This window comes from Ornithorhynchus anatinus, chromosome 1 (genome assembly GCF_004115215.2).
Source record: "Ornithorhynchus anatinus isolate Pmale09 chromosome 1, mOrnAna1.pri.v4, whole genome shotgun sequence".
Classification (NCBI taxonomy): Eukaryota; Metazoa; Chordata; class Mammalia; order Monotremata; family Ornithorhynchidae; genus Ornithorhynchus; species Ornithorhynchus anatinus.
This window is the reverse complement of record NC_041728.1, coordinates 110728842-110749111: the sequence shown is the minus strand read 5'-3', so window position 1 is coordinate 110749111 and position 20270 is coordinate 110728842. Positions and strand designations below refer to the sequence as shown.

Genomic DNA, 20270 nt, shown 5'->3' with positions numbered 1-20270 from the left:
ACACTCAACTGTAAATTCCTTAGGGACAGGAACCTTGTATCAAAGTGCAGAGAGAAGGGAGAGGGAGTAGGAAAAATCAGGGTTCAATTGGGGAAGGCTTGTTGGAGGAAATATGATTTTAGTAAGGCACTGAAGGTGTGGAGAGTGGTGGTCTGTCACATATGAAGGGAGAAGGAGTTTCAGGCCACAGGGAGATCTTGGGCAAGGGGTGGGCAGTGACTATGTTCACATTAGAGATGTAAAATGTGTGGGTTGAGTTGCAGTAGAAAATCAATGAGGTAAGAGAGGAGGGAGCAAGCTGATCAGTGCTTGAAAGCCAATGGTGAGGAGTTTCTCTTTGATGTGGAGGTGGATGGGCAATTACTGGTAGGTCTTGAGGAGTGGAAAGATGTGTGCTGAACTTTTTCTTTTTTTTACAAAATTGATCTAGACAGCAGAGTGAAGTAAGAACTGGAGTGGGTGAAAGGCAGGAGGCAGGGAGGTCAGCAAGGAGAATGATGCAGTAGTACAGGCAGGATAGAATAAGTGCTTGGACCAATGTCCTTGGAAAGAGAGGAAAGGGTGGATTTTAGAGATGTTATGAACATAACAGGATTTGTAACACACTATGTGTGTCGAATAAGAGAGATGAATCAAGAATGTTAGAGGGTTAAGGGCTTGATACTTAAGGAGGATAGTGGTGTTGGATACGGTGATGGGGAGGACAGGGTACGGGTTGAAAGAGGCGGTGTTCTGTTTTGGGCATTAATCATGAGGTGTCAGTGGAAATTCAAGTAGAGATGTCCTGAAGGCAGGAAGGAAATGAGAGACTGCAGAGATGGAAAGAGATGAGGGCTGCAGTAATAGACTTGGAAATCATCAAAGGGAGCTCTCCAAAGGAGTGGGTGTAGGTGATGAGTAGAAGGGAACCAAACTGAGCCTCGAGAGACTCCCACAGTTAGAGGGTGGGAGGCAGAGGAGGAGCCTGGCAAAGAGACTGTGAATTAGCAGCCAGAGAGAAAGGAGGAGAACTAAGAGAGGACAGTGTCAGTGAAGCCGAGGTTAGATAATGTTTCCAGGATAAGGGTGTGGTCCACAGTACTGCACGCAGCTGAGAGTTTGCAGACAATTTAGGATCGTCTTACAGGCTGCTGAATTTGGCAAGGAAGAGGTCGTTAGTGGAGTGAGAGGGGTAGAAGTCATATTGGAGAAGGGTCAAGGAGAGAACTGGAGGAAAGGAAGTGGAGGCAATGGGTGCAGACAAATCATTCAAGGAATGGAGAGGAATGATAGGAGGAAGATGTGGCAGTAACTGGAAGGAATCATGAGTTAAGAAGGGGTTTTTTTTGGATAGGTTGTAAATGGGCATGTTTGAAATATTGGGGAAAGCAGCCATTGAAAAGTGAACGATGGAAGATGGCAGTCGAGAGGGAAGAATGGAGAGGGCAAGTGTCTTGATAAAGTGTAGAGGGAGTAGATTTTCAGAGGATATGGGAGATTTCCTTTTGAGATACTGGTGGGAAAGATGGGAGAGTCAGATAGAGAGCAGTAGGAGGGAGAGAATGGAGAGGAGCAGGGGAGATTTAGGGAAATCATGCCTGATAATTTCAATTTTATCAAAGTGCGTGGCAAGGACATGAGGGGCAAGTGATAAGAGGGTTTGGGCGGGCAGAGGGTTTGAGAAGGGAGTTAGAAGTCTGAAACAGCTGGCATAGGCAATAGGTAAGGGACAAGTACTGTTTCTGGGCAGAAAAGACAGCAGGTTTAACAGGTGAGAATGAATTTGTGATGGATACGTTGGGCTCGGTGTCTGGATTTCTGTCAGCAGCACACTGCAGCTCGTGCAGAAGACTGAAGGACACATATCAAGGAGGTGGTCCATGGTTGAGGGTTAATAGTATGAGATTTGTGGAGAGATGGGGGCCATACGAGAGTTGAATAGAATGAACGGGACAGTGTTGAGGGCGTGGATCTGTGCATTGAGAGAAAACGGTTTGTGTACGGAAACAAATGAGGCATGATGACTTAAGAGAACTGGAGGCGATCGAAAGATCAGAGGTCTCTTTAGCGGAACAGGACAGATTTGGTGGGGACGGGGGGCAGAAGCCAGGTGAGGAAGTTGTGGTCAGACAGAAGAATTTCAGAGTTGGTGAGGGCAGAGACTGTACAGTGATTAGAAATGAGGGCGATCGAGCATGTGCCCTAATTGGTCAGTGGGTGAGGTAGGGTGAAGCAGAAGGTCAGAGGAGTTGAGGAGTGATAGGAAGCAGGTAGCAGAAGAGACGTTGGGCACATCCACATGGATGCTGAAGTCCCTGAGGATCAATGTAGGGTTGGAGGAAGACAGAAGGAATGTGAGAAATTAGGGGGATAAAAGGGAGCAGATGACTGTTTCCCAGGCTTTCCTATTTTCAGAGTCAGGCCCTTTTAGAAATTATGTGCAAAAAAACCACATGAAAGATGACCATTAGAAATGTGTGGAGAATATTCCTGATATATATCTCTTAGTAACATGGCACAAGCCTTTCAATAATCTCAGAGGGAGATGGGTATGTGTGTGTATGGTAACATTCATGAGAGAGGCCCCTTTGCTCAGAGTGGCATCAAGGGCATCGAGTGGCGGGGTAGTGTCTGCCCAAGGAACGAGGCTACAGGGGTCAAAAACCGGCAGTCCTGGGGAAGCTGGCATTCTGGGGTCCCACCTGGGGAGCTGTAAAAAGTGGAAGCACCTGCTACTGCTCTCGGTGCTTCCTTACCCTAATCCTGGTCTGCCAGTTGTCTGCCGTGTGACCTTGGGCAAGTCACTTCATTTCTCTGTGCCTAAATTACTTCACCTGTAAAATGGGGCTTGAGACTGGAGGCCCATATGAATTGCTTGTATCCACCCCAGTGCTTAGTACAGTGCCTGGCCCATAACAAGCACTTAATAAATACCATTATTATTATTAATAATAATCTGCCTCCTCCTAAACAGATCCTGGGATGCTGGGAAAGCCATAACCCATGATCTAAATGACCCCACTGTTTTCTAGGCTTGTATAAGGGAGAAGCAGGATAAGGCACAAGACTTGCCGGAGCAAGTAGCAATTGGTTCTGTATTGTAAACTCCATCCTCCCTCTCTTGCTGTAAAGTCCTGGCTTGCCCACGCACCACTAAAGGGCTCGAACCTGTCCCTCACATCAATCGCGATAGCCAGTATTAGTTTCCTTTCTTGCTACTTCACTTCTCTTTCCCTCAGTTACCTCATCTGTAAAATGGGGATGGAGACCGTGAGCCCCAAGTGGGACAGGGACTGTGCCCAACCCAATTTGCTTGTACCCACTCCAGCGCTTAGTACAGTGCCCGACAAATGGCACAGTCATTATTATTATTGCCCCAAGCGCTAAACTGGTAGCCCAGAATGATTGGCAGGGTGATTCTCCAGCACAATGGAATACCTAGTCTGCAAATATCCTGGGGCGGAGATCTCGAACCAGCGAATTAGTTTCTGTGGGTTCCTCAAAATGTCCTGCTGTGGTCTCAGGAGTGCATACAGCAGCAGCAGAAGCTTCTGCCCCTGCTGAGGTGCTTCTCTCTGGACCCCCTGACAAGGTCAGAACTCCAGAGAAAGCAGCAAGGGGCAAAGCTGCAGCAGTTGCTGGTCTAGCTGAGGAGAAGCAACGTGGCCCAATTGATAGAGCAGGCGGCTGGGTTCAAACCCCAGGTCCACCACTTGTCTGCTGCAAGACCTTGGGCAAGTGACTTAACTTCTCTATGAATCAGTGACCTTATCTGTAAAAGGGGGCACAAGACTGTGAGCCCACATGGGATGTGGACTGTATCTAATCTGATTAGCCTGTATCTACCTCAGCGCTTAGTACAGTTCCTGGCACACAATAAGTGGTTAAAAAATGCCATTAAAAAAAAAAGAGGACAAGGAAGTCCTCCTGCTCTTGCCAGCCCCACCAAAACCTGAGAAATGTGGGCTTCTCCTGCAACTATGGCAAGATACAATTACCCCAACTTCAGAGGCATAAACCCCAGGATTTCATTGCTCATGACAGCAAGGGGAACTACTGTTTTTCTCTTCTTACCTGCTCAGGCTGATGCTACTGCTCCACTCACGAATTGATAGGAGACAATGGAAGGGAGGCATTTGGGGGAAAACTTTGAGGTTTTAGGGACATAATTCCTAAAACATTTGAAACCCCTGACTCAACGCAAGGTGCCGATTCGTTGAACCATCCAAACGGTTCATTCGTTTTTATAATTTCGCATTTACACCAAATAAGGATAAAAACCTGAAGACTCAGACTCCAGAAATCTACCATTTCATCTACTCTCATTCAGTTACTGTTCCAGGGAGACAAGCTACAGGGTAGTCTTCCAGATGGAAAGGACCAGATGTGTGAAAAAGATCGGAGGGCAAGGTAAACAAGGTGAATTTGTCTTTTAAATTGAGAACTCTAGAATTTGAATACACCATTCCTGATGAAGACATGACACTCTGCCCTAACCTCGGGAGTATTCCATATCGGACCGACTAGACAGAGCCCTTTTCCTCCCCGACCCTGATGGAGGGGAATTGTGAAAACTAGAAGCTCAACTGCACATGCGAAGGGGTCTTTACGATGACCATCAACGGTTTGGACCAGCCGACACGAAGCAGAACTCCTTACCTGGAGGGAGGAAGGCTGTATGCTGTTGTAACTGCATGTTGGCAAGAGCCTGTTGGTATTGGAAAATACCAGTATTAAAGACTGCGGTGGCACCATTGGTTTTTTCAAGCGCAGGCCTCTTTGGTAATGGGGGAAGGACAGCTTGAGGAATTCCCTGTGTGGTGGACGGGTAGAAAAAAATAAAGTCCAGTGAAAAAGAAAAAGAAAAGAAAAAAAAATCAGTAGAAGGCCAAACTAGTTAGGAAGACCATCTTTTTCCATGAGCAAGCAAGCAGCGGAGCGGACTTAACTATCAAATAAAAGGGCAAGATAAAAAGCTTTGAAGGAAGCATTACTTTAGTTTTTTAAAAAATGCTAGTACGAGAAAACATGTTGGAGCCGTATGTTATCACGAGCCCTAATGTTCTACATTACGTATTGCTTCAGGCAATTATTTTGGAAAAAGAAAAGCTGCACTGCCTGCTCCATGAGGATCAACAAATAAAAGCCATGTTAATAGTAATTTTACAGTGTGACCGAAACAGGTGAGATCGATATTAAAATTATACCCGCTCTTCCCCAAAGTCTAACTAGACATGCAAAGTGTACCGAGGCATGCAGGTACGTTAACACTGAGTTACCAACGTTAAAACTACGTAAGAATATCACTAAAGCCATGCCATCCAAACAGATACATAAATACACAGTCATAAATACAGTTTTAATGTCCTCCAAGAACTTCATTAGAACATTCTACAATGTGGTGAAACTGAATGTGGGCCGCTGGGCTTTAGGAATCTTTGGTTGCCGTTTGGTACGTATTTACATCGACAGTTCAGTCTTGCCACCAATTGTGTCAGGAAACCACACTCAGTTTTCCATTGTATTACAATATTTTACAACAGAAAAAGGAATATTTACTACAAAATTAATAAAACTTGTATCTACAATAAAGCTACATGCCAAGCTAAAAGGTGAAAGGTCATAGTACCAGGTCAAAGGTTGCCTCGAGGGGTCGCTTCAGTGATTTGACAGCCGACTGAGTCTTAATTAGCAGGCAGCGAGCACATGATGGCAATGGGCCAGTGGGGTTCAAGCGCATTAACATAAACAGCAAGCAGAGGTGCATCATGGGGGCAGCAGTGCATTTTTGGGTAGGTGAGAAAAAACAAATAAAAAAACAAATCATCGGAATGCCATATACAACGAATAACAAGACTAAGCATGCACAATAAAGGCACTACTGAGTTGTTATTTGGGAGGATACAACCTCTATGTAGTTAATTACAAACGAGATACTCTAACAGAAAAAAAAGAGTGAAAGAAGAGGATAGAAAGAGAGAGAGAGTCTGCCTTCTGTATTTTTGCTCAAGTATCCATAAACAAACACAGAAAAAGACCTCTCATGTTCATTTTACTGTGCTATGGATATCACACAACAATGTCTTATAATGAAGTAATATTTTAATGATCAAATCATGTAGCCATGTAAAAAAAAATAGGACAACATTAACAACAGCTAAGCAAAGAACAAAGAATGGACCCATTAAATTCAGCTATTAGAGCACATTTACAATTTTACCTTAAGAATACATTTTTATTTTTTTTTAGCAAAAGGGGGAAGTCTTCCAATTCCTAGTAAACTCAGAAGAATTGTGGCCTTCCTAGTCTACATTCGGGCTATATTAAACTTCTCCTCTCCAATACATAAGTATTTGGATGCCACAATATCATTCAAGACAATCAAAATAGCAGAACATTAACTATCTCCCTCCTGGTGTAAAAAAATAGATTGTTTTGGAGTCCTTTCCTAAATAGTTTCAGATTAGGAATCAATTTTAAGCATGACATGTTTGGACAATAGATCTGGGAGCCTAAATGAAACACCATTGCCGGGCGGAATGCAGAACTGGGGTTACCGTGGGGGAGGTAAACGGTTGAGAGTGAGCATGCGCTTGCTGCTCCATGCTTTCCAAAACCGCCCCCGCGAGGAGACAAAGCAAAGCAGCGGATTTGGACAATCTGAAACTTTTTAGGAGTCGCTCCGCTACACTGCGCTAACCGAATTTCACTGCCTGGACTCGTGATGGGGATACCTGAACAAACATATTTTCAGCAACAAAAAACAAACAAACAAAAAAAACCAAAAGAAAAATTTAATAAACGAATAGCCTACAGTCCAAAATGCTACTGACTCTTTCCTCTTTCGGAAGGAAGGTGCTTTCGCGACTCACCATGGCAGCTGCAGTGGCTGCTGCTTGAGCAGCTGCAGCTTGGTTGACTTGGTACTGGGCAGCCTTGATCTTGGCTTGCAGGTGTGCAGGGGGGTGAAAATATTTGCACTTTTCCCGAGAGCATCTCCCTTTGATGTAATCCATACACACGGTGACCGTATTGTCATTGGTATCGATCATTGCACTGTCAGCGGGGTGAGCAAACCGGCAGTCATTTTCTCCTCTATTACAATTGCCACGTTGATACTCTCGACATACCTGCAGGGTTACGGAGGGAAAGCCGGTTAGTGAGCTGGGCCACCTGGAACCTTTCTCCACTGGTTGGAAAGTGATAGGGAGGCCGAGAAGAATGGAGTTTGGTAACGGAATGGGCCACATGAAGGAGGTTGCGGGTATTGCTTTTCAAAGAGTGAGGCGGCATAACAAGCAATGATTTCTACATTAGAACACACACAGGGTCATTGCAGTCCCGTCTGGGACGCAGCTTCTTGGCGAGCCAACAAAGATGCCTGGAGAAAATGTGCGGTGGTTGCCTTCCTTGACATTCATCACCCTTGTTGGGGATTGATGTCAGTCATTCCTGACATTGTCCTCTACTTCCCACGTATTCCCCCTAGTAACCCATTATCCACCACTCCTTTGTGAGGTTTACACATCGGTTGCCCTGTGAGTTTCAAATATGATAATAATAATAATAACTGTGTTATTTGTTAAACACTTATGTGGCAGGAACTGTACTAAGCGCTGGAGTAGATTCAAGCTAACCGGGTTGGACGCGGTCCCTGTCCCCCATGGGGTTCACATTTTTACAGATGAGGTAACTGAGGCACTGAAGAGTTAAGTGACTTGCCCAAGGTCACACAGAAGACAAGTGGTGGAGCTGGGATTTGAACTCAGGTTCTTCTGACTCCCAGGCCCGTGCTTTATCCACTAGAACATTCTGCTTCTTGGAAAAGACCTGAAGTGACAGGATCCTCATTCAGAATGTAAATTTTTAAAAAGAAATGTTAGGCTCCTCCACTTATCACCTGTGTGACTCTGGGCAAGTCACTTAGCTTCTCGGTGCCTCAGTTACCTCATCTGTAAAATGGGAATTAAGACTGTGAGCCCCACGTGGGACAACCTGATTATACTGAGGCTATTGATGCCTACCCACTTGTTTTGTGTGTTGTCTGTCTCCCCTCTTCTAGAGTGTGAGCCCGTTGTTGGGCAGGGATTGTCTCTATTTGTTGCCGAACTGTACTTTCCAAGCACTTAGTACAGTGCTCTGCACACAGTAAGCACTAAATACAACTGAATGAATGATGCTGTGTTTATCCCAGTGCTTAGAACAGTGCTTGGCACATAGTAAGCGCTTAACGAATACCACTACTATTATTATTCATGACCTTACTTATGACTAACAAATTAATCTGGAGAATTTCCCAAATAATTTGTTTTTTTTTCCACTAGATAACTAAGGATTCATCAATCAACCTGGGTAGTTATACAACCCAGGCATCCCGCAATACTTTTGAGATCAGTTGGAGAAGATATACTGAAATTGTGCTGGTAGTGGATAGAAAGTTAAAATGATTTACGCTTAGGCTTTCTGGCCAAACTAAAAGATCCCCGCCCGTCAGTTTCCTTACGCATTTATTCTGAGAGTTTGGAGGAATCGCATTGATCAGTGCCTTAAAACAGCCCTTTGAGCCAATGGGGCCATTCCATCCTTTCATCACAAGAGGGCCGTCTAAAGCATATAATGCAATCACTGTGGATTTATTTTCTGAATCCTCCCTTTTCCTGTACTGGGAGAGCAGGAACAGTAAGTTCTGGGCAAGTTAGGAAGCACGTACACGTTTAAACTATGTTATGACTCAAACAGCCAAAGTATTCTCTGATTTACACGTTCATTAGGAAATGGAAATCATTAGCAAATCTGAAGCAGACTTTTCATGACAGTTTTTAGGTCGCAAGAGCAAAAAACTTGCAGCAAAAGCTGAGTGTTTATTTATAAAGTGGCTACTTTCTGAATATGAAGCTCCAGGGAAGGCAGCATAGTAAATATTGTAAAGGGAAACAGTTTCTGTGGAACGACCATCCCATTTGAAGCAGGACAAATCGGCTGTTCCATAAAGAGCTCAGAAAACAGGGAAAATGGAGCTCATCGGAAGTTCATGTTTCTTGTATGTCTGAAAACTGCTTAGAATTTACATTCGGGATGAAATTTTACCCTAAGTCGATAAGAAGTTAATCTTCCACTTATTTCCTAGCTTATATTTTTGATTAAGGAAAATATAGTGTCTCTCCCCACTCTTTAAGAAGTAGCGAGTTTTGGGTATTCCCTCACCCTCTCCTTACCGCCTATAAAATGAAAATGCCATATTAGGAGGTATCAGTTTTGCCCTGGGATTCAGCAGCAGTTCAAAGTGTTTGAATGTTACTGAGTCAGTCTGAGGAAAACAAAAACCAGCCCCAAACTTGGCCATTAAATGTAAGCCAAATCCCGCCTGTTCCAAAAGACTCAAAGAATTCAGTCAACAACTGGCATTTTTCTTTTTTGTTTTCTCCAACATACATGCCTCTCCACTGTGAGGTCTGTGCTGAACTGAAAAATGGGAGGGGAGAAGCTATAAGAATAGGTCCATTCTCCCTCTGCCCTTGCAGAAGGGAGAATGAGGAAGTAGAGGATATCCTGTCTGAAAACCTGTTCTGGGGAGATCTCCCGACCACAGAGACTGGGAAAAGCTGAGATACACGCCGAATGAACATCCAAGTATCTGGGTGGCTGTCTAACTAGAGCCAAACCTTGGGAGTTTTTAAATATTCTCCTCCCTCATGACCCCTCTAAATAAGACAACATCAGCCGTGCTCAGACTGCTGAGTCAAGGGTTCTGGCACTGCTTCGATAATAAATCTGGCTCAAAACAAAAATAAAAGAACGGCAGATCAACGGGGCTAACATCCAAGACATGACCACTGACAACAAAACTCATCATTTCTAAAAGTTTAGCTTTATAATGACAAGAAGAACCAATAGCCTTAAACCTAGATTTAAGAAATTCAGCCCACTCGCTGGGCTGAGTTCCCTTTAACTAAATTTTGCTTCTTCAGAGCATGCGCTATGAATATCTGCGTTCTAATTACATAAAGGATTGCATATCTTGAATGCTAATGATCAAGACCCAACAGGATGATGCTGTTAAGAGAAAGAAAATCTATTTTGTGGGCAAGATCGTGAAAACATAAATACGTGTTATTGCAAAATGCAAAATTGTATTTTGTTGAGCAAATCTACTGTAAAAATGCAAGGTGCCTGTTCCAACAATTATAAACACCATATCTAGGACCTGGTTTCTAATCCCGGCTCTGCCACTTGTCCGCGGAGAAGTCGTTTCACTTCTCTGGGCCTCAGTTACCTCAGCTGTAAAATGGGGATTAAGACTCTTAGCCCTATCTGTGTCCAACCTGATTTGCTTGTAACCACCTCAACACTCAGAAGAGTGCCTGGCACACAGTAAGCACTGAACAAGTACAATTATTATAAAAAGGGGATGATATGGTTTATTAATGGAAAAAAATATATCATTACTGACAAAATCATTTCAGAAGGCTAATTCCAAATTCTCTGAAATCTCTGAAAACTGCACACAAATACCTCTTGCACTGTATTTTGAATGCCTCTGTAGTCAGTTGGCCTTACTACTGAGCGAATCTTCGGGGTGATAATAAACAGGCAGGCGACGAGACAAAATGGTTCCGGTCTCCAAGATGGAGAGGCACAATAAGACATATAAGTCGTGGCCAACTCCTTACACACCAACCAGGAAGGGCACGGAGAGGTCGGGAGCATGGAGGGCAAGGAGGACTTTACCCCAAATTACTGTATTAGCGTTATGATTCATTCTCAGGAATTGAGTGCGCAGTTAATTGAGCAGGCTTTGAAGAGTCACTTATTCGCAAGGATAATTAAGGTCCACAGATAAAGACCTTGTTCTTAAACTATATTGAGTAGAGTGGCGGGGGATAAGCTAATATAAAACCAAGTGCTCAGTGTCCAGGTGGGAGCAGATCCTTAGCATCTCATCAAACAGCAGGAAACTCATCAAAAGTGATGTGGACTCAAACCTTCCTGAGGTCCAAGAGTGAGGCCAATAACATGGCCACTGGTTTAATTCTGGATATTCTATTTTTCAGCCAGTCTGCCCCCTGCCCATAGTGATGTACAGTCCCTCTAGATGCTTTGTGGACAGGGAACGTGGCTATCAACTCTGTTGTACTCTCCCAAGCGCCTAGTACAGTGCTCTGCCTACAGTAAGCACTCAAGAAAAACCACTGATTAACTTATTGATTGGGGTAATGTCTGTCAACATACTGTTTACTCAAACCTTGAGTGTTTTTTTTCTGTGGTATCGATCCCGTGTAATTGCTTCAGAGCTAATGTATTCTATTTGCAAGTACCTCTGAATGGTCACCCCTTCTGAAATTAGTGGTAAGAGTTGGGGGGTGAGGGACATTCAGCCCTGAATGTATATATCCTCAACATAAAAGGCGCCCAGTGTAAAACTGGACAAATGGCCACCCTTCTAGAAACCAGTGAGCCAGTCGGTCAAACAAAATTTTAGTGTCCTCAGGTCTAGAATGATGAGTGCCACAAGGGGCTAGTCTGAGATGGACATTTCAAGAGACCGCTGGTCTGGTTAAGAAAAACCAGACACAGGTGAAGTAGTACCAGTAGAAGGAAAGTCATTTTATTCCAGTGGCACAATTCATCAGAAAGTGGGGCTGAAAATATCAATAGCTTCAAGGAGATTTGGATAAATTCAAGATTAGCAGTCGTAATAGACTCTTAGAGGAAAGTTTCAATCCATCAACTGGATTTCAGGCAATTTTATTTATTGAGGACTTACTGTGGGCAGAGCACTGTACTAAACACCTGGGAGATCATAATATAACTACGTTGGAAGATACATTTCCTGCCCACAAGAAGCTTATAGTCTAGAGGGGGAGACAAAAGTTAATAAAAAATAGATTACGGATATGTACACTGACATGTACATAGATTGGAGCTATAAGATGCTCCATCCCTAATCATTATGATGGATGTCCAGGGGGAAACCAGCACATCTCCAAGTATCTGTTGCCACTTTCAGAAATAGAATAGCAACCTAAATGACTGTTCTTATCTTGTAAAAGCAGTTCCAGCATCCTTATATTCAAGGAGTTATTTTAACTTACTTTACACACACATTTCACACTTTTGTGGAGGCGGTTAGGGGACTGTTCCGAAACAGAACTTCCCACCCCAACACTGCCCTCCCCAAGTCTTTCCTAAAACTGTAGACAATACAACTACCATCCCTATCTCAAAAACCCATAATCTTGGAGTGGCCCTCATCGCCTCTCTCTCAGTTAGCCCACATTTTCAATCTGCCACCAAATCCTGTCAGTTCTACCTTCACACATTGTTAAAATCTGCAATTTCCTCTCCGTCCAAACTGCTACTCACACTGATCCAAGCACTTATCCTACCCCACCTCAACTACTGTATCTACCTCCTTGCTGACCTCCCTACCTGTGTAGCCCCTCTCCAGTCCAAACTTCACTCTGGTGCTTGGTTCATTTTCCTTCAAAATGTTCAGTCCATGTTTCCCCACTCCTTAAGAACCTCCAGTGGTTGCTCATCCACCTCCACATCAAACAGAAACTCCTTACCAGCCGCTTTAAAGCACTCGATCAGCTTGCCCTCTCCTACCTTTATCTCACTGATCTCCCACTGCAGCCCAGCCAGCTGTACACTTTATTCATCTAACGCAAACTTACTCATTATACCTCCATCTCAGCTCAATGCCAACCCCTTTCCCACATCCTCCCTCCGGCCTGGAACACACTCCCCCTCCACATACCAACCTCCACTTTCCCCCATCTTCAAAGCCTGCCTTATAAAGATCACATCTCCCTCAAGAGACCTTCCCCGATTAAGCTCTGCTTTCTCCCTTCCGTGTCATCTGTGCGCTCAGATTGGTACTCTATGGGCATTGGGACTCGCCCTACAGCCGTTATTTACATACCTATAAAGTATTTAATTATATTACTGCTTGTCTCCCCCTACAGACAGTAAGCTCACTGTGGGCAGAGACTGTGTCTACCAACTCTGTTGTATTGCATTCTCCCAAGCACTTAGTACAGTGTTCAGCACAGGTAAGGATTCAAAAAACATAGACTGAATGCTTGATTGGGTTCCCGATGTAGTGGTGCCGTTTGATTCTGGTACCAGAACAGGGGAAGGAATCAGGGAGCGAGAGAGGCGACAGATCAAGCTAAGAGAAAAATGAAGGACAGAATAAAGGTTGGTTGGGCCAGCTGGGAAAAGAGAAGTTTGCATAATGACCAAGAGCCACAAGCTGAAAGGGCTGCATAGTCTCTCTTTCCCCCTTCCCTACTGTAGTAGCTTCCTTCCGAATTCATGGCTCCTTCGGGCATCTCCTCAGAAATACTACTTGCCAAATTATTTTACCCATGCCTCTGCATTCACATGTAGGGCTTATCTCGTCTCTCCTTATGTACAGTATATTTGGACCTGCTTCTGGAGAGGCTAGGAAATGAGAAACAGTGCAAAAGTTATCTCGGTCATAATTTTCATGCGCACCACAAAAGTAGACAGTTGTAGCTTTCTTTCAAAAGCATCCCCGAGTCTGCCTCATAATGCTGGTGGGTAGCTTCTGGGTATTCAGGCCAAGGAGGGAGGGTGTTCCTGTAGGCTGTAAGGTCACTGTGGGTAGGGAATGTGTCTATCAACTCTGTTATATTGTAGTCTCCCATGAGCTTAGTACAGTGCTCTGCACAGAGTAAGCACTCAATAAATAGGACTGATTGGTGAAATCACTAGTTTTTAGTGTCAAATATTTGAATTTTAGTCCAAAGTGGGTTTTCAGGAGCCTGTGGGGCTGTCTTAGAGTTGATATACTCAGACAAGCCATTCGTTCATTCATTCGATCATATTTATTAAGTGCTTATTGTATGCATAGCACTGTACTCAGTGCTTGGGAGAGTACAATACAACACTAAACAGACATAATCCTTGCTTACAGCCAGCACTCCTTGGTTGTGGTCTGCCCAGGCCCCGACCCTGACCTTCTGTGAGAATCCTGCCTGTCAGTGAGGCCCAGGGACCCAATGTTTGATGCGACTGTCTGGTGATGGGAATGGTGGTGTGAGTCACGGTGCTCCATTTTGGCTGGCGATCCAAATGACCCTCCAACAAGTGCACTAGGTTGCATCCTGGCATACTGTTGCATCCATCCCTTGGCTTTTAGATTAAGCCCTCCGGTAGGCATGGGAAGGATTTGGTGTTCCGCTGACCAGACACACACCTATGGATTTGGCTGCCGAGATTGGGAGGGGATGTGGAGAGTGGCACCTCCATGTAACGGTCAAACTGCAGTTCACCTCACACAGATTATTCAAGCATTTGCTTTAGATATAAACAGATTAAAATCCAGGTCCTCTGACCTCCAGGGCCATGCTTTTTCCACTACGCCACTCTGGTCCTAAAGGATATAAAGGGGGGCATATCAACCAACCAATGGTATTTACTGAGCACTTACAATGTGCATATCACTGCACTAGGCGCTTGGGAGAATATAAGAGCAAGTAGACTTGTTCCCTGCCAACAAGGAGCTTCCAGACCAGAAAGAGTTAAGCTACAAGATCCCCACCTCCCCGAGACACACACACACACACACACACACAAATAATAAATAAATAAGTAAATTGCAGATATTCATTCATTCAGTCGTATTTATTGAGCAGCATTCTTTCCTGCACCAAAACCTCCTATATTCAAATGCTATGTCAAAAACTCTCCCAGCCAAGAGATGGACAAAGAATCTTTATGAGTTTCTCTTTCACCTGAAGCTTCCACAACTACTCTTATTTGGGGTTTCATAAAATGAATATAAGGTGTACCTCCTTAAAAGATGGCTCCACAGCAGTCCCAGGAAAATCTTATTCTCTTGAAGAGATTGCCACTTAGATGTCCACTTTCAACAGAAAATGATCCTGCCCACTCCCTGCTCCTGCACCTCCAGGCCAGCACATCTTGGTTCTCCCCAACTTTCCAGTTCAGTTCAGCCTCTTCTGACCCCTCAAACCTACTCCCTGTTACTCTCAACCCCTGGCATCCCCTTTTCCTCTTCTCCCCTTACCCTCTCCATCACCCCAACCTGCTCCCTTTGCTCTACCCCTCTCCTTGCCCCACAGCACTTATGAATATATGTACATATTTATAATTATATTTATTTTTATTAATGATGGGCATAGATTCATTCATTCAATAGTATTTATTGAGCGCTTACTATGTGCAGAGCACTGTACTAAGCACTTGGAATGTACAAATAGGTAACAGAGACAGTCCCTGCCCTTTGACGGGCTTACAATACTTCTTTTTATTTATAATAATGCTACTGATGCCTGTTTACTTGTTTTGATATCTGTCTCCCTGCTTCTAGACTGTGAGCCCACTGTGGGCAGGGATTGACTCTATTTGTTCCTGAAATGTACTTCCCAAGTGCTTAGTACAGAGCTCTGCACACAGTAAGTGCTCAATAAATACAACAATGAAAATATGACTGAATGAACTATATTTCAGTTCTATTCCTCATTAATCAAAGGCACTCATTAAGTGTTTACTGTGTGCAGAGCCCATGGGAGAGTACAATGGAGTAAGTAGACCTGATCCCCATCCCACCACCAAAGACCGTAATGATTCGTATTTTTAACAACTCCACTGCTACTGGGTTCCCTGGGGGCAGGGAGGGGGAGGATAACCCCCCTATAGACTGTAAACCCACTGTGGACATGGGTTGCCTCTCTTTATTGCTGGATTGTACTTTCCAAGCGCTTAGTACAGTGCTTTGCACACAGTAAAATACGATTGAATGAACGAATCCTCATCGTTGCTGATTCTGCCATCGATATCAAGTCTTGTTAGCCCTGCCTTTCAAAGCAGCAAAGTCACAGGACTGGGATGGGAGGCAGCGGGGTATGTCGGGGGGAGAGATAATAACAATAATAATAATGATGGTATTTGTTAAGCACTTACTATGTGCCGAGTCACTTAACTTCTCTGTGCCTCAGTTACCTCATCTATAAAATAGGGGTGAAGACTGTGAGCCCTAAGTGGGACAACCTGATTACCTTGTATCTACCCCAGCGCTTAGAACAGTGCTTGGCATATAGTAAGCGCTTAACAAATATCAACATTATTATTACTACTATTACAATTACAACCAAGTTTGTAAATGTGATCCCTGACCACAGGAGCTTATATCCAATGAAGTGGAGACAGACATTAAAGTGGATTAGAGATAGGGGAAATGGTAGAGAGAGTATAAGAATATTCATAGAAGTACTGTGGGGCTGGGGTGAATATTAAAGTGCTTAAGTGGTAGCCAGCCAAGTTCATAGTTGAAGCAGAAGGGAGGGTGGAGAGAGGAATTAAATGGCTTATTCTGGGAAGACCTTCTGGAGGAGATGTGATTTTAGGAGGGTTTTGAGGGTGGAGAGAGTGGTATATTACTATTATTATTATGATAATATAAATGTATTATACTTTATAAAATATAATACAGTAACAATAGTAATAGTAATAATACATTGGAATTGGACAATCTCATAACAAAAATATGACAAAAAAGTGGAAGAATTGACTTTTTCCATAGTTTTATATTTTGAATAAATTTCCCTTTAAGAATAGAGAAAAACTAACTCTCTTCCCCTCTTCAAAGCCTTACTGAGAGCTCACCTCCTCCAGGAGGCCTTCTCAGACTGAGCCCCCCTTTCCCTCTGCTCCCCCTCCCAAGCCCCCCACACTCTGCTCTTCCCCCTTCCCCTCCTCTCAGCACTGTGCTCATTTGTATATATTATTTATTACCCCACTTATTTTAATGAGGTGTATATCTCCATGATTCTATTTATCTTGATGATGTTGTCTTGTTTTGTTTTGCTTTGCTGTCTGTCTCCCCCGTTTAGACTGTGAGCCCATCATTGGGCAGGGACTGTATCTGTTGCTGAATTGTACATTCCAAACGCTTAGTACAGTGCTCTGCACATCATAAGAGCTCAATAAATGCTATTGAATGAATGAATAGTGAATTTTAGGGGGTATCATTATTTCTGAGATGCTGCATGCACATACTCTGTACTTCAAACTTGGGAATACCTAATAATTGTGTTATATATTAAGTTCTTACTATATGCCCAGCACTTATGCAAGATAATTGTCAGACACAGATCCTGTCCCACATGGGGGCTCAAGTCTAAACAGGAGATAGAACAAGTATTTAATCTCTGTTTTACAGATGAGGAAATAGAGGCACAGGGATTAGGACCCAGTTCCACCATTTGAAATCACTCTTATTTGAAAGGGTCTTGAAACTAGTTAGCTTTTCCTTTTTTAATAATAATAATGATGGCATTTGTTAAGCGCTTACTATGTGCCTAACACTATTCTTTTTTTAATGGTATTTGTTAAATCCTTATTATATGTCACCGTTCAAAGCGCTGGGCTAAGTAAAAGTTAATTAAGTCGGATACATAGGACTCACAGTCTAAGAAGGAGGAAGAACAGGTAAGAGATGAAGAAAGATTTATTCTATGATGACAGAATTTCTGATTTCTTTTGTGAGAAAAGTGTGAAAAATACTATCTTCAAAGGTTTCCGGCACATCATTCGGGTTTATTTCCTAACATCGTAATAATGTTGGTATTTGTTAAGCGCTTACTATGGGCCAAGCACTGTTCTAAGCGCTGGGGTAGACACAGGGGAATCAGGTTGTCCCACGTGGGGCTCACAGGCTTAATCCCCATTTTACAGATGAGGTAACTGAGGCACAGAGAAGTTAAGTGACTTGCCCAAAGTCACACAGCTGACAAGTGGCCGAGCGGGGATTCGAACCCATGAACTCTGACTCCAAAGGCCGGGCTCTTTCCACTGAGCCACGCTGCTTCTCTAACATGAATTCTATATAGTTTAAAATAAATAAATCCATTAATTGGTTGACTTACCAATGTTTGCTTAAGTTCTCTCTGAATGTTTGTATCATGACCTCAGCTTTTCTCCCTCACCCAACTTTTGCATCATTCCACAAAGAGGCAACATATACCACAACTCTACTTCTTTCGTATTCCATGGTAGCCTCACTAAGGTGGGGCAGGAAAGACTAAGAAATACCCAACAAGACTTTCCACATTGGGCATACAGGCAGACTGTTCCTTGTTTTTGTTTGGTTTTTTGGGTTTTTTTTAGAATCTAATGCTGTTTGTAGTTTTGCTTTCCAGATTCATCTCTGCTTTAAAAAAACACATTCTCAAACTGCTTCCGGCTAGATCGTTATGCTTTTCGTAGCTTCTCTTATACCAAAATGATGGCCTATTAAAAGAGCAGTAAAAGTATTTCATATTCACTATTTATATGAAAACTGGTACAGTTTCCTCATCTGTAAGTTGTGGATTTAAATACCAGTTCTCCTTCTTCCTTGGGCTGGGAACCCCATGTGGAACAGGGACTGTGTGACCTGATTATCTTGTACATATTCCAGAACTTAGTACAGTGCTTGGCACAATATGCTTAATAAATATCCCAACTATTATTATTATCACTATTATCATCAGCATCTTACATCTACTCCAGTACTTAATACAGTGCTTGGCCCATAGTAAGAACTTAACAAATATCACAATCACTCTTACTATGGAAATGCTGGGGAATGACTTTCACCTACTTGAGCAATTTCATCATGCTTAAAAAGAATAGACAAGGAAAACTCATCAACACTAAGACCCCTGAAAGTTGTCAGTCTTCCAACACAGAGAGCTGTGATGTTCTACAACTCTGCTGGACTGAATACGTCTGAATCAAGATCTCTCTCCTAACAAGTTAATTTGCTTTAGTGTAAATATTGGGCTTTGGGTTAATGCTTGGCTTTATTTTTAGATCTACATGAGATTTTCCTTTACTTGCATACTGAGACTTAGGGTGAGAGTTCATGATAATGTTAATACATGTTAAAATTATAAATGCAGTATGTAAAAGACCAGAATAAGATTCAAAAGAAAAAAGTTTTTTTCTAGGATTTATAATCTCCTATTGTTAATTACTTTTGATGATGCAGCAATGATTCTGGTGTTCCTTTTAAAAATTATATCATATTTTATGAAGTGTAGTGGAAAAATTGATCCAAATTAACTTCTCTAAATCCACACACAAGACATGCATAATGGAGTTTTAAACACGGTCCAAAAATCATTTTTCAAAGGAAAACAACAAAAATTTCTTCCTCGTTTCACTCCATGTGAAAGCTGCCTCTAATTAGGGTGGTATACACTGTGATGTTTGGCTTCTTGCTCCAAAATCTATGCAAAAAATATCAATACTAAACAACACCGATCAGCTGGGGGGAACAAGTAAAGGAATCCAATTACTTAATTCAATGTCAAAGCTGAAGCGTGACTTTACAGTTTCAAAGCAACAAATTCATGTTACCAAATCATTTATCATTATTAAGCATTTGTGAACCACCCATGGCATGCTCGAAGGGAAACAGGGCAGAATCCCGGCTTTCAGTGAACCTAAGCTTTCCATGTCATCAATACTCTCAATACTACCAATCAATCAATCAATGCGATTTACTGAGTGTTTAATGAGTGCAGAGCACTGTACTTAGCACTTGGGAGAGTATAGATTTGGTAGACAAAGTCCCTGCTCACAAGGACTTCATAGAGCAGGAAGCTGGCATTAAAACAAATAAATTATGGGTACAAACATAAGGGCCATGGGGCTTGCGAGGTTATGAATAACAAGTGCTTAAATTACATTCCTAATTTACTTTTACTAGATTATCAGAAATGTCACATTTGATTTCCACCAGATTCATCTCTCTTTCTGTTTCTGCTTAAGAGTGCATTTTTTCATTCATTCAGTTGTATTTATTGAGCTCTTACTGTGTGCAGAGCAATGTACTAAGTGCTTGGAAAGTGCAATTCTGGAATATAAATACTATACAGTAGTAATCACAATTCAAATACTTGAATTTTCATATAACCCATCACCCATGAATTTTTAAAATATATAGAGAGATACAGATATATAAAGATATATAAAGATGTCTGTCTATATATGTGTTTCAAAAATTCATAGACTGATTAGATCTATTGATAAAGATATATCTCAGTAAGTTTAGAATATGGAAAGAAAAAAATAAGAATCTGGAAAGAAAAAAAGAAAATCAACACCAGACTTCCAGTCCAACAAGCGTAACACACAAAACTAAATAACCTCTAGGGGTAGTTAACCCCTCCTTTTGGCAAAAAGTCAAAACAATCTTTAAAATTTAGGATACGTTACCTAAATAGCCCCACACCACCACCAAGATCTTA

The 20270-nt window shown here is 42.6% G+C and overlaps 1 protein-coding gene across 12 annotated transcripts in view; it reads right to left on the bottom strand.

Moving 5' to 3' along the window:
- The window catches only part of MBNL1 (muscleblind like splicing regulator 1), a 290117-nt gene that overhangs the window by 22931 nt on the left and 246916 nt on the right, over positions 1 to 20270 (bottom strand). For 10 of the 12 annotated variants that reach the window (XM_029069811.2, XM_029069756.2, XM_029069761.2 and 7 more), the window contains 3 exons: positions 6852 to 7109; positions 5609 to 5662; positions 4639 to 4792 (listed from right to left, as the gene is read on the bottom strand). In XM_029069811.2, coding sequence (XP_028925644.1) covers positions 4639 to 4792; positions 5609 to 5662; positions 6852 to 7109 — 466 coding nt within the window. The remainder of the gene's footprint in view (positions 1 to 4638; positions 4793 to 5608; positions 5663 to 6851; positions 7110 to 20270) is intronic. The other 2 variants (XM_029069778.1, XM_029069784.1) reach the window with 1 other exon arrangement.